We start from the raw sequence: 16350 nt of genomic DNA on the forward strand, positions 1-16350 counted from the left end.
ATGGACAGAGGAAGAGAAGAAGAGGTATGGATGACAAGGAGGATCAGATGACCATAGTCAGAATAACAACACTCTGACTGCCTGGAACATCATACCATCCCCTGAAAGTTGCAGGTCTGAGATGAAGCAGTATGAAGGTGATGAAAGCATTTACAAATGGCCAGATGTACTTCATTCTTGTTTTGAGAACAAAAATATTCCAGACTACCTCAGAAATCCCCATAAATAGATTAAGTATAGCTTAGAGGATGTATCTGAGGAGGATGTGTCTGACGAAACAAACACAGTAGCAGCTTTATCATTTCTGAAAGAACTGGAGGAATTTAAGAGGCACAAAGAAATGGAAGCCAGTGACAGTGCACCAAATCAGATCATTCTGCAAGAAATGGAGGAACGTAAGAAGCACCAAGAAATGGAAGTCGATGAGGGTGGGAATACCATACCAAACACCCACACACCATCAAACCTGCACAACACCATAAACCCGTCTTTGAGCCTCACATACCGGGCTTACCACGTAGAACCTCTGCAACAAGACCCATGCAACACACACGCCCAACTTCCACACTGTAGCAGGATACACCCTTAAAATAAAATATTAATTAATTAAATTAAATAAGAATTTTAATAAGATAGGAAGAATAAGCTAAGCACCAAGCACTTGCTTGGTTTACTCCTCAGCTTTGAGGGTGGAACTTATATGTTCCTCTGGAGGGTCAGTAAACTTCTACCAACATGTAATATGTAGGAAATATGCTACTGTCAACATAACAGGTATTTCAGTTATTACATTGGATCTTTGTTACTGCGGCATGTTTCAGTCATGCATGACCATCATCAGGCAGGAATACATATAGTTATTGAAATCCCAGAAGAACCTTATCAGTGTAACGTGTCATGTTGACTATTGACATAAAATCTTTGCTTCAGATTGGTGTATAGTTAAAATGGTAAGTGCATGATTAAAAGAATAAAAAATGTGAAAAAGATAGAATAAGGGTATACTATATATATAAAATGTTGAAATAGTATTAAAACATATTGGAGATTTGTTAGAAGTGTATAAAATATATTAAAGGGTATTAGGGGTATATGTAGGTGGGTTGGGGGTCTGTATGCCAACTGGAACATTTTATTTTAAGAGTGGATCCTGCTACAGTGTGGAAGTTGGGTGTGTGTGTTGTGTGGGTCTTGTTGCGGAGGTTCTACATGGTAAGCCCGGTATGTGAGGCTCAAAGACGGGTTTTCGGTGATGTGCAGGTTTGATGGTGTGTGGGTGTTTGGCACGGTATTCCCATGCTATATATCATATACAGCAATGTGGCTTATGTTTCTTGTCTGGGCGTATACATGTTCTGTGTGTACGGTGTGTTCTACACTGTGCAGTGGTTCGACGTAGAGCCACGATGGGAATATAAAATTGTAGCATGAAATGTGAACTTGTTAGAGAAAATGAAATGGGCCGCTCTATAGCTCAACTGGTTAGTCACAGGCTTCCCACCGCAGCAGCCCAGGTTCCCCTGCCAATCTTCATTCCACCAATTGCTCCACAATCACCCTCACCTATCATCTGGGGCTGGTACAAATAGGCCAGAAGTGGCCGCAGTACAAAGGACATAGTCCCACCCCACTAGCAATAAAAAAAAAAATTGGGGAGAAGAAAGAATAACAGGCGTGAATGAAGCAGTGCAGGCATTTCGTCTGTCTAGTACAGAGTTCTGTATGAAGGGTCTGAAACGTCCACATGCCAAGACAAACAGAATTTGTGACACAAAGAATGGCATATCACTGACATAGCTTACATTAATAAGCATGTTAGCAATTTCCAACACTTTAAACACTTATCTGCAATATCCTTTCTTCATCAGAATATGTATGGCCAATGTTAAATATTTCACAACAATGCATAATATTCACTGGGTTAATATGTGGACAAAGCAATAAAGGGATTAGGAAGAAAAGGACACAACTCCATTACACAGAGTCCATGTCTTGTTGAATGGTCAGTCTCAGCCAACATTTTTCTTTTCAAACAAGGCACAGCTGTTGACCAACTGATAGCATGACACTCCAGCCTACTCCGAGAAAGTGGCTGGGCCCTCGTAAGTACAGCCAGACTGCTGGATGATCTCTGTGGCAGCCCAGATCCCACATCGGATACAAGTCTCTAAAGGTTTGCCCATTACGAGTTGTGCAAGAAACCCTGTAAATATAACATTTTCAGTACAATGAGAATGAGATAAGCAAATGAGAGATTTGCGGCTCTCTCAGTGGCAAACAATAAGATTGCAGTTTTTTCTTTGGATGAGATGTCATGCAGTAAGGTAGACAGGTATTGGCCTTTTGGAGAAATCCGCTGCCTCCATCTTAGGAGAGAAGAAGTGGGAAGACGTCATATTATAGTGTAACGTGTTTTGCCACTGAACACGACGTTCGGATTGTTAATTGGTTTATTTAACAACCTACAAGTCTTGGCTACAATTAATTACAATACTGTTATGGGTTCATACAATTTACAAACCCTACACACTATTCTGTCCACTCTGTCCTCAGTAGTCTACACGTATTCACAGTACGATATGGGAGCTATAGCAGTGTCACTGTATCACACTCCCAATTACTTCTCTTGTGAGTCAAGCATCTGCTTCTCACACTATCACTTATAATCACACGTTCCGGTATGCTTCTTTCTGCTACAACTGATCTCGGTGACTGTTCCATCCACACTGTGTCACTCCTGCTCACACACTAACTACTCTCTCCCTACTGACTGCTCAGCCAGCTTTTTATACCATTCGCTGTTGCCTGTTGCCCGTGTCAACAGCGTCGTCGCAGGGTAGGGGGTGGAACTAAGACTGGCCTGCAACCGCAGCAGCAAGAGTGCTCATTGCTGCCATGTCACTGCTGGGGAGGGAGGGGGTGTCCTCCATAGCGCAACACGTCACAATAGTATTACCTCTCTCACATTCTCTTCTTCAAGGTTTTCCTACTGAAGTTCTGTATCCATTTTTCATTTCCACCATACATGTTACATGTAATACCCATATAACCCTTACTGACCTAAGCACCTTGACAATATTACATCAAGAGAAAAAATTATAAAGCTGCTCATTATGTAAATTTTTAAGAGGTGGCACACATTTTGTACTCTGAGGATAAGAAGAGTATGTTCATTCAAAACAGTGGTACTAAACTACATATACATGGAATCATATCCCAACAGATAGTACTGATATATGTAATGAAATTAAATGGAGACCCCCTAAAATATGCAGGTATGAAAACACAACTAGGTGGCTTAGCACAGACAGTGGCAGTCATTTAAGTCACTTTGAGCCCCTGACTACTAGTAAAATTAAGTGATCAGGCATGTGCCACTATGCTTGCCACAATCTGATCTGGTATACACTTTGAGTGTGACTGCCTATTACATATAAAGCTTAATATATTCAACATATATACATACTTGTATTTACAAATGAATATGTGTATGAAAAAAAGCAGACAAACATGTTTCAATGAAAACATGCATATCCACATGGTATCAAATCAATACAGAAATATTTCCAAAATAATATTCATTAGATGTGAACTCACCCCCAGCAAAGGCATCTCCAGCTCCGTTAGTATCTACAATTTTCTCCGGCAGTAATTTGATAACAGGGAATTCATTCACTATACCATCTGAAACAAACATTTGAGAATACAGCATTAAATTAACTTACTGTCATGATTTAGGGGTGAGTGACTAGAGACGAGGTTTTGGATTATCGGATTTATCGATCTCTTACAGGTCATACTACAAACAACTATAACACTATTGCTATTTCCACACTTTACAGTTCACTGTTACACACATTAGTGTCCTCAGGCTATTACAGTCTCCACTATCAATTTCCTGGCAGCGGATTTTAACGCAGGCGTTATAACACTCTCACTGAATTACACACTCCAAATATCACTGTACTACACACGCACATAAAGTTCTTCATGGCCTGAGTGCCAAATGAACTCACAGTGCCATCTTCTCAGCTCTCCTTGCAGCTCAACTCTCGACTAATTGCCCACTCACAACTCTGGAATGTGACTGCTGATTCTCAACTGAACTCTTCTTTATAACCACTTTGCACAGACCAAATATAAAACATCTACTGCTGCTTCCATATCCATTGCCGCAGAAACTTGTTTACCAAGCCACTGCCTAGCAATGGATATCTCCTCTGGCTCTACTATTCCAGCCTTCAGGTGTCATGTCACATTAGGTTAAGGTAGGAGGATATATCACCATCCTCTCCTTTCAAAACTTACATGCCAGCTCAGCAGAATAACTAACGACTCTCGAACAGTGCTATGGCTATAACTTAAGCAACATCACTGTTTAGATGGTATTCTTGGACGTGACATTTATCTACAAAACTACACGGTGTCACAACCTAGAAGACCACATTCTTGATACTCACTGCCATGAGAACCCAAAATATAACAGCCACTTTTCTAACCTTCATTGTTCACTTAATCCATCTGTTAATCCACTGATCCATACAGCTCAAGTGGCAGCCCGGTTTGTAAGTTATTTAACAACACCGTTTCAACTACAAAGGTTAGATATATTATGGAATATGATGGTGAAGATGATAATAGATGGCGAATATGTTAAGCATTTAGAAAAATCTTCACTGTTTGCATCCTGTTGTGTATCATGATTGATGGGATTTGGCCGTCAACACAACAGAAATAAAAATAAACCAACTGAACTGCTCACATTGATCTTATCTGATGGCTGTTACATGTTTCAGTCTGCTTCTGGGGCCATCTTCAGGCAGTCTTATCAAATACGTCTCTTTGTTATTTAAAGGAAAAAGAAACAAGAGAAGATAGTAACAGTTTATCTGAAGGCACCATCCTTGCATTCATCTGGAAAGACTGAGGAAAACCATGAAAAAAAAAAAAAGCGGGTAGCTCAGCTGAGATTCAAACTAAGCACTTCCCAAATACAAGACTATACCATTATCACTATAGTAACCTGCTCAAGAGGTACAAGTGGTTGAAACTGTGGTAGAAAGACTCAACAAGTGTTCAGCTCGTGCAAGCAGCAAGGAAATGCTAGGACGGCGTAAAGATGAAAAGTTTCAACAGGAAGTGGGTGACGGTGGTGATGATGACACAGCAGTAAGAGCATCATCAGCACCAACAGCAACAAACCACAGATTATTTTTTTTTCCTTTTTTTATTATTGCTAGTGGGGTGGGACTAAGTCCCTTGTGCTGCAGCTACTTCTGGCCTACTGTACCAGCCCCCCCCCCCAGATGACAGGTGAGAGTGATTGTGGAGCAATTGGTGGAATGAATATCGGTAGGGAAAACCGAAGTACTCGGAGAAAACCTGCCCCAGTGCCACTTTGTCCACCACAAATCCCACTTCACCAGACCCAGGATAGAACCCCGGCCGCCGCGGTGGGAAGCCAGCGACTAACCGCTTGAGGTATGGTTTGGCCTCAGCCACAGATTAAGTGTACACAGAAATATGCATTTCTTTCATTCAATCAGTGATTTCTCATGCAATGTCTTCAGAAGGTTAAAATTAATCTTACAAGTGTTTTAATGACAATATTTATGAAATGCATTAGAACAGTGAAAACCATCTATCACTACCCCAACAATTCCCAAAAAAGGATAATCTGTAAATAATATGTTCTATAAGAAATGAACTGTGAAATTCTTCAAGTCATAAACTGTGAGAGCTCATCTTAAGAGAATGCTTATCAACAGTACAAGACATGTAGTACTTTGGCTGATATGCTGTTTATGACAGTAAAATTGTCCTTGAACTTAGATGAAAGGGCTTCAAACTGTTACAAACAAAAACACATCTTGAACTCTATCAAACTTTGTCTATTCAGAATCTTTCAGTATTTTTCATTCAGATGTAAAGAATTCTGTTACCTCAAATTCTTCAGATTCTGTTACCTTTAGCAAGGAGAACTGGATTCGGTCCATGTGTAATAATTGCGATCCTTGGCCTTTTGGAGTTCTTCTTTGGCAACTGTGTTATTTTCAGTGCTATCTCCATAAGGTCATCTGTTCCGAAGCCTTGTGCCCTTGCAAATGCTGCTGCTTCCTATGCAATAGAACAGATTTATTTAAAACCAAGATGGAAATTTATTTAAAATCACAATGAATGGAAGAAGTGTAAATTTATTTGTTGTTTTACAGTGGTATTAACCTTGGCCTTTCACCTTATGGAAGAACACAGACTGTGGGATTTTGAGTACAAGAAATGGCAGAGGATATTTGGACCTAGGAGGCAGGAAGTATCAGGTGCATGCAGAAAGTTATGTAATGAGATGCTCAACAACTTCTGCTCTTCAACAAACATCATTATGGTTACTGAACAAAGGATGAGATGGATTTGACATGAAGTCACATGAGGGCAGCAAGAAATGCACATAAAATTTTAGTCTGGAATCTGAAGGGGAGAAACCACTTGGATGATATATGTGTAAATGGGATGATAAAAATAAAACATATCTTAAAGAAAGAGTGTGAAGACATGGACTGGACTGAAGTCACTCAGGACAGTCCAATAATGGGCTCTTGCGAAGAGAGTATGGGAACATCATGTTTCATACAATGCAGGGAATTTCCTGACAAGCTGAATGAATATCAGCTTCTCAAGGACTAAACTATGGGTGAAACCACTGAGGAATTGGGGTTCAATTCTCAGCAGGGCCAAGAGATTCTTCTCATCTCTATAGCATTCAGACGGGCTCTGGGGACCATCCAGTCTCTAATATAATAGGTACAGGGAATTGTTTCCCCTGGGGTAAAGCAGCAGGGGCGTGAAGTTTAACGATCACCTCTGCATAATGCCAAGGTTACAAATAGTGGAACTATAGCTCTACTTCTTCATATGTCTTCGTGGCATAGCGTTTAATTAATTAAGCTGTTACATACAACATTTGAAGAGATATAAGGTATAATCATTTTCCTCCAAAGGTAATATGATACATGAACTGTGTGCTCAATTCCATTATGTAATTTATTAGAATGTACTACCAAAAATGTTATTTAATTAAATCAGTTTTTGGCCTAAACTGCCACAAAATAGAAAAATACAATTAAATTTTGATGAAATATTTCCAGAAATGTTTAATACAGTGATAACTGTTTACTGAGTTTTAGAAATTATTCAATATATCTTTTACTGCAATGTATAACAACACTTTCATTCAATTTAACTTCATAAGAAAAGGCCACGCCATAGCTCAAGTGGTTAGTAGTTGGCTTCCCAAAACGGCAGCCCGAGTTTGATCCTAGGTCTGGTCAAGTGGGATTTGTGATGGACAGAGTGGCACTAGGGTGGGTTTTCTGTGAGTACAAGTACTTCAGTTTCCCCTGCCAATCTTCATTCCACCAAATTCTCCATCATCATAATCACCTGGGGCAGACTACAATAGTCCAAGCAGTAACCGCCGTGCTGAGTGGACCCAGTTGGACTCCAACCCCCACTAAGCGAAAAAACTTCATAACATTGTGATTCACACTGCATTTTGGAAATATATAAGGTATATTTATAAAACCCTATACAATGTTTAATTTTTTTTTTCCATTACACTCACAGTTTCATTCCCAATGAGGATATCCACATATGGCATTGCCTGCATCATCGGTTCCTTAAAAAACTGAGACAGGAATGGAGCACTGAGATTCATCATGAATGGACAGTCGTGTTTCAGAGCATGATTTGCAACTTCCATAATGGATGGTGGACTCACCGTAAGGAAGAAACCCTGAACAAACAGAAAATCTTCATGAAATTTGAAGTTTTCATGATAGTGAATAAGATTACTGTCTCTTGTGATGAGCTGCCATGGGAACAAAAATCCCCATACCAGAGATCTTGCTGAACCCATAGAACTTTTCTGTCATAATGTTACCCATTCTAGATACATGTTCTCAAGGATGTTTTAGACACACTCCATCACCAACGTCAAGATTGAGTGGATGGTTACTTCCATGCACACTACACACCCTCATGGAATGATCTTAGGCAAAAATTTGCTGTTTACTTTTACCCAACTCAAAAGTGTCCCTCATAATAATACTAACCCTTTATGGCACAGTGATTCCTATATGCATCACCTGTTTTAACATTTAAAATAAATCTGCACTTTGGCCCCAGGGTGTATTTATGCGTTTTGTACGACTCTTGGAATACATAGCTATTAGTTCCCTAAACAATACAAATATGCAGTCTCTCTACTAGACACACAGTATATTTTCTGTACTGCAGGAACTGCATTTTTAAACATTATTTACATGTTTTTCAGGCTTCAAATGGTTAAATGGAGACTTCCATGACAGGCAATTTTGTTTAACCATCTACAGCCAGACTCTAAAAGCTGAAACACTTATGTAAGAGAAAATATATAATATGAATAGGTATGACAACATATTTACCCTAGTAACATTACTATCAGTCTTATCAAACTTTCCCACAGTGATATAAGCACACATCAACTATGAATTATGTACATGATGAGTAAGCATTTCAGCATATTGATAAGATAAGCAGTTGTTTATAGAAACAAATGCAACACACGACCTCGCCAACAAATAATGTGTATTTAGAATTACATGATTTATAAATATTCTAGCAGATGGTGCCACAGCATTGATTCACTCAAAGATTATTTACTCATGCTGTATTAACTGGTTGGGTTAATACAGTGTTGAATAAGAGGAGATGATCATGAATTGTGGAATGTGTAAGAATAATTGTATGAGACAGTTATGGCACACTTGAAAGTATTACCTTTACATCTACTGTACAGATGAAGGAAAACCATTAAAAGAAATCACGAGGGTCAGTAACCAGCATGCCTAGTATCTGCATCCCATCCAAAGGAACATTTTGTGTGTGTTCCTAATCCCATGGAGTGCCTATTAAATTCACTCTGTCTACACACATGAAACAACATAAGAACTGCCTCAAGGATATTGTGGCAAGTAAACCCACTGCTAGGCAATGACCGTGAAATGAGCAACTATACAATAGCCATTTCTAAGTCATGGCTCCGTAAACAAGCATGCTTCCACGGCAACATGAGAACAGAGCAAAAATAAATGGAAGAGATGTTTTCTGTATGGTCCATGCCAAGACATCACAAGCAGGACCAGTTAACAGTTGGAGTCAGACAGAGAACTGCTGCAGTGCAGTCACTGTAATCTGTTGCTGTTAGAAGCTGGTAGCTCAGGCTGCAGACAGTTTGGAACCCAGAGAAAGGGGAACATCTTCCACTGAAAGCCACTACCAAGCAACAGCAGAGAAGACATGACTGCGTACACTAGTGTGTAATAGTGAACTGTAAATTGTGGTCACATGCTGTATCAAAGTGTCTAATAAATCGAGTCATTAATATGAAACCTGTCTATAGTCATACACTATATCACACGACAATATTCACTACATCTGATATCGATGAGTGTAAATAACATATGTGAACATATTAAACATTAATTATAAACATTAAACATTATAATTTTGGTTAAAATCAGGAAAAAGTAATGAACATTTCATATGAAGACCTACAATGAATGACACTGACTTTGTCTCCAGTTCACAAGTTTGTATGATTGCCAAGTTGAGATTCTTAAGGACAGGGAGTTAAAATCTGTATGGTGAGGCTCCCAATTGTAAGATGTTTACATACTGAGTTTCACCAAAATGTTCTATCTTATGGATGTCCAAAACTGAAGTCAAGGATTGACAGAAAAATGTAGCTGACTGATGTGGTTCCAAAGAGTAAACTGTTATACCATCATAAACAAAACAAAACATTCCGTGGCCTGTACTATACTATACCGACTGAGAGAGTCTGAGGATAGAGGGTGTTACGTGGTCAGTGCAATGGATCACCATGGCCGTTAAGCTCTGTTTTCTAGACAGGAGCCACTATTTCCTTGAAATAGCTCCTCAATAATCCTCACAAGGCTGAGTGGATCCTGTTTTTATACCATCATATTATACTTATAAGCAAAACTGTGGACAAAAACACTACAAAATCATGCTGTAAAATAAGTGCATAAATTAAATTGCATTAAAATGCAGAAGTAAGAATGAGTTATCAAATTGATTTAACCCCCCCCCCTCAAAAAAAAATCCACACACTTTTTGCTCTAAAAATGGTATAAGAATGTATATGAATAAGTATTTACAAATACCTATTAACCAAATGTATAATCAACAAATGTAATGTCATAGTATGACCCCATAAGGAACTAAAATAACCCATTAGAAGAATGTATATACATTCCAACTCACAGAAATATAGAAGAATTTCGCGTTTTCTATGTACAGTTTGTTTTCTGGTTTGTGTATGTGATCGATCGTAAAACAGTTGGCTGCTGCAAGATTAGCACAGAGTGAGCGATCATTACCATTATTGGTGACAAGTACAGCACATGTTCCTGGAAACAGAACCACAACACATACCGTATCAGCATTAATCACATTGAATATTCCCCATGTTCTGCAACTTCACATTCTAGGGCATCATACAAACATAAGCCACCCCAGTTTAACATATCAAGCATTCCTGCCAAGAAAGTGCTAAGTGAATTCTGCATTCACCACAGATGCTCTGACATGTGCTATCAGGTTATGGGCAACAAACCCCAAACATGCAAAAAATTTTAACTCACAAAATATTAATATAGGCACATATACAGGTCGGATAAAAAGTAGTGGGAACACCTCTATAGTTCTGAAATGACTTTATTACCCGAGGTAAACACACTTACATTCCTTCAATATAATCGCCGCCCATGTGCTACCAAATTTTTGGAAGGTGTCGTACACCATCAGCGCGTCCACTTCTGTTGAGGTCCAGCAGTGACCGCCCTACAGCACGAATAATCTCCTCTCTTGTGTTGTAACGTGTTCCTTGCAATGGTTCTTTCATTTTGGCAAAGAGAACATAATTGCACAGACTCATATTGGGTGAGTATGGCGGATGTTGCAGTATCTGCCATTGCCAGCAGCGAAGAAGATCCTTGACAGTGTCAGCTGTCAGTGACAGTATGAACCCTTGCATTGAAGGATGATGGGGTTCATTGCCAACAAGTGTCATTGCTTTCTCCTGAGTGCTGGACGAAGATGAGTATGCAGGAAATTGCAGTAGTAGGCAACGTTTACTGTCTGTCGTTGAGGTACAGTATGGTGCAGTATCACTCCATCAGTGTCAATGCCACAATGAACATCGCTTTCACATTACTCTGTGTAAGGCGCACTTTCTTTGGACAAGGAGAGCAAGGCTGCTTCCATCATTTGATTGTCGCTTCAAGTGCGGTTCGTATGAGCGAGCCCAAGTTTCGTCCTGAGTGATGATCCTTCCAAGGAAGTCGTCACCTTCCCTCTGGTACTGGTCCAACAGGTCCTGTACAATTGCATAACATCGCTATTGTTGGACCTCAGACATTGTATGGGTACCCAATGCGCTGCAATTTTGTGATATCCAAAAACATCATGCAGAATGTGGAGCACGGGTTTGTGACATATGCCTACCTCAGCAGCTAACTCCTTTGCAGCCCATCGACGATCGACATCCAGCAAAGAACCAAGAAGCTGCATTGTGTGGTTGTCAACATGGAGTCGTCCTGAACAGCATCCCTCCCTTCACGGAACAATTTCACCAATGGTGCCACTGTGCGATATGGCAAAGCAGCATCACCACATGCTTCTTGCAGTTCCTCATAAGAGTTTTGTGAACTACGACCTCATGCAACTTCAATTTTTATCCAGAAGCGTTGTTGTTGTTTTGTAAACATGATGTTAGAGTGCTTGAACTGGGCTCCTACACTTCAAGACGATGCACAATGCAACCCAATGAAACACAACCAGAGCCACTCACTGCACTACTTCAACTGAACTTCTGCTATCACCTACAGATAGCACGAGTGCCACATGACACACATCTTTCATGTAACAGCAGTGTTGCCACTACTTTTTATCCAACCCTTGTATAATAATAAATTTGTCACCTGAATTAAAACTTTTTGGTCATAACTTTCATAATTCTTGTTACTTTTACCTGGCCATTTTGGCACAGTCACAACATTAAATTTAATAAGGACTTTAACGCAGATATCACTTTACAGCACAGAGAAGATGTGAACAAAGATGACGGCAAGGATGCTGCTTACTTACTACAGGCAAGGATTGTCTGCATGTGCTGATCAGTTTCTTTGCTTCTCACTCCCGTTCAGACAGTTAATCATCATGGGCAGACTGATTCACTAGTTTTTTTTATGTTTATGACCTGCATTTACACTGTATATGGGAAAATTAGATAAAACAAGAAGTTTGGGGAAGAAATAATCACCTACTTTCCTTTGATATGGCATGGACTGCACAGAAAACAATGTCTTCAAGAATTCTTTGTTGTACCTAGCAACGATAGGGGGATACACAGACCCACAGGCACACATGCCAACGATTCTTCTAATGTTGCTGTATTCATTGCCATGGGAATGTACTTACTGAGCCATTGCCTAGCAACAACAGGAGAGATACATTTTACTGAGCCTTTGCCTAGTAACAATGCGGAGAGATACAGATACTGATAAACACACTGATGGGAGGGATTTAAGAATTACACTACTGATATGGGCAAAGTTGCCATGACATACATATCAAGTTGTATAAAGACTGGTTATGAGGGGGGGATTTACAGATACAGAGACAGGATGGAGATCACATAAGCCTACTTTCACTTCTTCAAAATAAGGAAAGTACACTAAAAATTGAGTAATTTTACACTACATCATAATGAATCTGTGTTGGATGGGGTGCATTAAGCTGGTGACCACAAATATCTTGTTGGACACTTTCCACTGTCTGAGATATATCTAACATACAAAGTATCTTAAAAATCAGATCCATTTGTCATCAGTTGTTGGAGAAAATATTTGTACTCAGTTGGGATAGTTAGATCAATCACTGGGCAGCTCTTCCTAATAAGTCCAACTCTACCCCATACACCTGGTGATTAAAGCTGACCGAATTCTGGAAATGTTGTGTACATCAGATTAACTTGAAGCAATGGTCAGTGTTCGATAAAAAGTTCATACAATGAATCAATCACGTCACAGACCTTCAAAGAAGAATTAAAGGATAACCAACCTGTAGGTTCCTTGTCGGTGTATTGAAATTGTACGTTCACTCCATCACTTCTTGTTTTCTCTTCCATGATTTTGCTGTACTTGTCTCGACCAACACAACCCATGAATACAGTTACATTTTGCCGTTTCAAAATCCACTGAGAAAACAGGAACAAACCATTACTTCAAAAGACAGGATCATATATATGGTCATATATAGCTGAAACATGTTGGTAAGGCAAAGCGAAAGCTGTCCCTGTGCTTAACTAATTAAGCACTATGCCATAAAGGTGTATGAGGGAGTGGGTGTATAGATCCACATGTTCAATTTAATGTAAATAGTACATCAGCAATAATGGCCTCTACTAAATATACTGAAGGCTGTTAAAGAACCACATGCCAAGAATATTCAGAACTAAGAGGAAATAACAGGCTGAGAAACTTATATACTGAAGAGCTTCAAAATGCATACTACTAACCAAATGATGGATGGTAATGTGGGAGGAACATGTAACATGCATGGCAGAAAACAGAAATGCATACAATGCCTTAGTCAGAAAATCTAAAGGAAGACTTTGTTATAGATGTGAGAACAGCATTAAGATGGGTTATATATATTGATAAGGGTATTGTGAATAGGGTAACAAACTTTTCGATCCCATAAACCTCCAGAAATTTAACTAGCTAGGAGACTACAACCTTCTCAACAAAAGTTCTGCTCCATGGAATTCGTAGCTCTTCTTGTGGAAATCATGCAAATACAAACAATTTACCTGCGCCACTCTCAAGGCATTCAGTGTTGCACCGCCGGGAATGTATTCCACGTTGTACTTCTCAACCATTTCATCGTACAGAGGCTTATGTTTCTCTTCTGCTAAAATAGCATTATTAGGTTTCATGCCATACTTCGGCAGAAAATCTACACTAACATTTGCGGAAATGTCAAGGAGTGGATTGCCCAATCCTACCACCAATCCATCACTGACAAAAACAAGGAATAATTACATTACAACAACTTTTGTATTCATAACCTCACAAACACAAACAGTACTTGGATTCATGTAAGAGTGCACCAAACCCTATTAACACCACGGTCAAAATCACACCTACATTTCAATATTTTTTTACTTTAGCATTAATTAGCATATTAATTTACCGTAACGCTCCCTCCATTGTAAACACTTTTCTACTATTCAAAAATGCAAACTGCTGCCGGTGATTGCTAGAACTCAACTGTCTCGATTCAGCTGAGTCTGAGACTCCTTTTACGGCCGACGGTCAGTCGACCAGTCTGTCTTCGCATAAAGCACCCATCTGGGGCTTGCGACGAGATCTTTATTACTGTTTGACAGTTACGGTCTTGTTTTTTTGTGGGCGCCCTGTCTGACGAGAGGATGGGTCTGCCTTTTGTATATGCTGCTGGTCCTTGCTAGCGCAGTCTTTCTCGGGTCCGAGACCTTTAGTACTAGAGGTCATATATTACTGTCTCAAATTTGAGACTTCCCTTTTCGTCGCCTCCTACAACTCGCAGGGTCACGGTTGGGGTATTCGAAACCGCCTACACCTCCTTCCAGGCTTCGATTTCTCGTGTTCTATGCTCGTTAACAATGGAAATGCATTATTCCCGCTGTTTCAACAATTCGTTGCCACGGTTATTCCTAGCCACCGGTCTGATGGTATTCGATTTGTCGCTGTGGGAACTAAAAAAATTCCACTGTTGCTGTTGCGCAGCGATGGACGACATATAACAGGTTACAATATTTTAGATTTTAGAAACACACATCTCAACATCACGTTCGACGGTTCCTTGCAATGTTGAAAAAAGTCTGATTTATGGGTCCTTTCTACTTTCAAAGTTATTGTCCCTGCTCCATATACAGGGCCTTGCGGTGCCCTCTACGCCCTCTACGGCAAGTTACATTTCCGCGATCAAAAGCTTCCCAATATTCCCTTCAAGGTGGCAGCACATACCTACTTGTATTTCCATCTATAAGAAACTGCGTGTACTACTACTCGATACATGCATGGGATTTTGAATTTTCCTCTAGTTTAATTATTCCTGCTACTCATTTCTGTCAGAGGCTGAGTCGACCCCAGGGCCATAGTTCGGCTGGAAGGATTAGATCGTGTGAAAAAAATCCAATGACCTCATCGGGACTTTTACCCGCGACCTTCCGGCTTGTAGCATAGTGCTTCAACAAATTATGCTACCGCGTGCCCCCGGGAATATTCGTGGTAAAGGGCGGCCGGCGCGTAAGGCTGACAACCTTGCCTCCATCTATGAGCCGATTGTCTAGAAAATGTGGTAACCTCAACATCTCTCAACCCTATGGGCCTCCATGGCCTGTTAAAGGGATACCTTTACTTACTTCTTTTAATTTAATTATGGCATTTAGAATTTTCCTTCTGATTAATTTATGTTAACATTTTTAATTTACAGGCTTAAACTGCTTTTTACATAACCGAAGTTGGAATCAATGTATCTGTGGCATACCGAAAGTTTCTGGCTGCTGTAGAGGAATTTTAAAATGCATTCCTGTTAGGTTAGCCACTCCAAAGTTTTGGGCCCGTCTCTCCAGCTAATATGGATTTGATTTCCTCCGCACTTAAGACTGTATGGATATATTTACATTGCAGTTTCAGTTGTGGCCACATTAGTATTTTAGATGTCATGCTTATAAACTATAGCGTCGCCATTACATTAACTTTGCCACTGTCTGAGCATTACACAACTCGATTAAACTCTCAATAAAATTATAAAAGATAAAACAATTCCATCAAGTGTGACTGGTGAAGCTTTTCTTATTTCAATTCAACAGTAAAAACAACACAGCGTGCCACGAACAACTATAGGACGACATCAAAGAACCATCTTCTGAAGAAAGACAGGCAGTACAAGTTCGGCCCCCGTCAAGAGAAGTGATAAGAGATAAGACATGAATCGATTTGGTTTATAAATTCTAACTTAAATAACAAAAGTTAAAAAAAAATAACATATCAAGACAGCCGCTGTAGTTGTGAAAACTTTGGAATTTGTATCCATTTGTGTACTGTCAACATTGTATGTATATTTTAACATTCAGAACACCCATTGTAATAGTGGTTTCCAAACTGTATCGATGTCCCTCTGATGATGGTCTCTTAAGGACTGAAACATGTAAGGGCATGAAGAATTGAAATAAGAAAAACT

The 16350-nt window shown here is 39.6% G+C and overlaps 1 protein-coding gene across 1 annotated transcript; it reads right to left on the reverse strand.

Moving 5' to 3' along the window:
- Positions 1–1582: 1582 nt before the first annotated feature.
- On the reverse strand, positions 1583–14485 carry LOC111863451 (adenosine kinase 2). Its single transcript, XM_023849798.2, has 8 exons — positions 14317–14485; positions 13934–14141; positions 13183–13318; positions 10324–10469; positions 7619–7789; positions 5967–6117; positions 3598–3684; positions 1583–2203 (listed from the first exon to the last, which is right to left on the reverse strand). The coding sequence occupies exons 1-8, from the start codon at positions 14331–14333 to the stop codon at positions 2076–2078; spliced, it is 1044 nt and encodes a 347-aa protein (XP_023705566.1). The 5' UTR covers positions 14334–14485; the 3' UTR covers positions 1583–2075.
- Between the last annotated feature and the right edge of the window lie 1865 nt (positions 14486–16350).

Source organism: Cryptotermes secundus, unplaced genomic scaffold, assembly GCF_002891405.2.
Source record: "Cryptotermes secundus unplaced genomic scaffold, Csec_1.0 scaffold2341, whole genome shotgun sequence".
Lineage (NCBI taxonomy): Eukaryota > Metazoa > Arthropoda > Insecta > Blattodea > Kalotermitidae > Cryptotermes > Cryptotermes secundus.

What these genes read in the sequence shown, in the direction of transcription:
- LOC111863451 (XM_023849798.2), bottom strand. An exon ending in CACCGACAAGGAACCTACAG is followed by an intron (nt 10,470 to 13,182) that starts GTTGGTTATCCT and finishes TTCTGTTTCCAG; the next exon opens with GAACATGTGCTGTACTTGTC. An exon ending in TCCTCATTGGGAATGAAACT is followed by an intron (nt 6,118 to 7,618) that starts GTGAGTGTAATG and finishes TCTATTGCATAG; the next exon opens with GAAGCAGCAGCATTTGCAAG.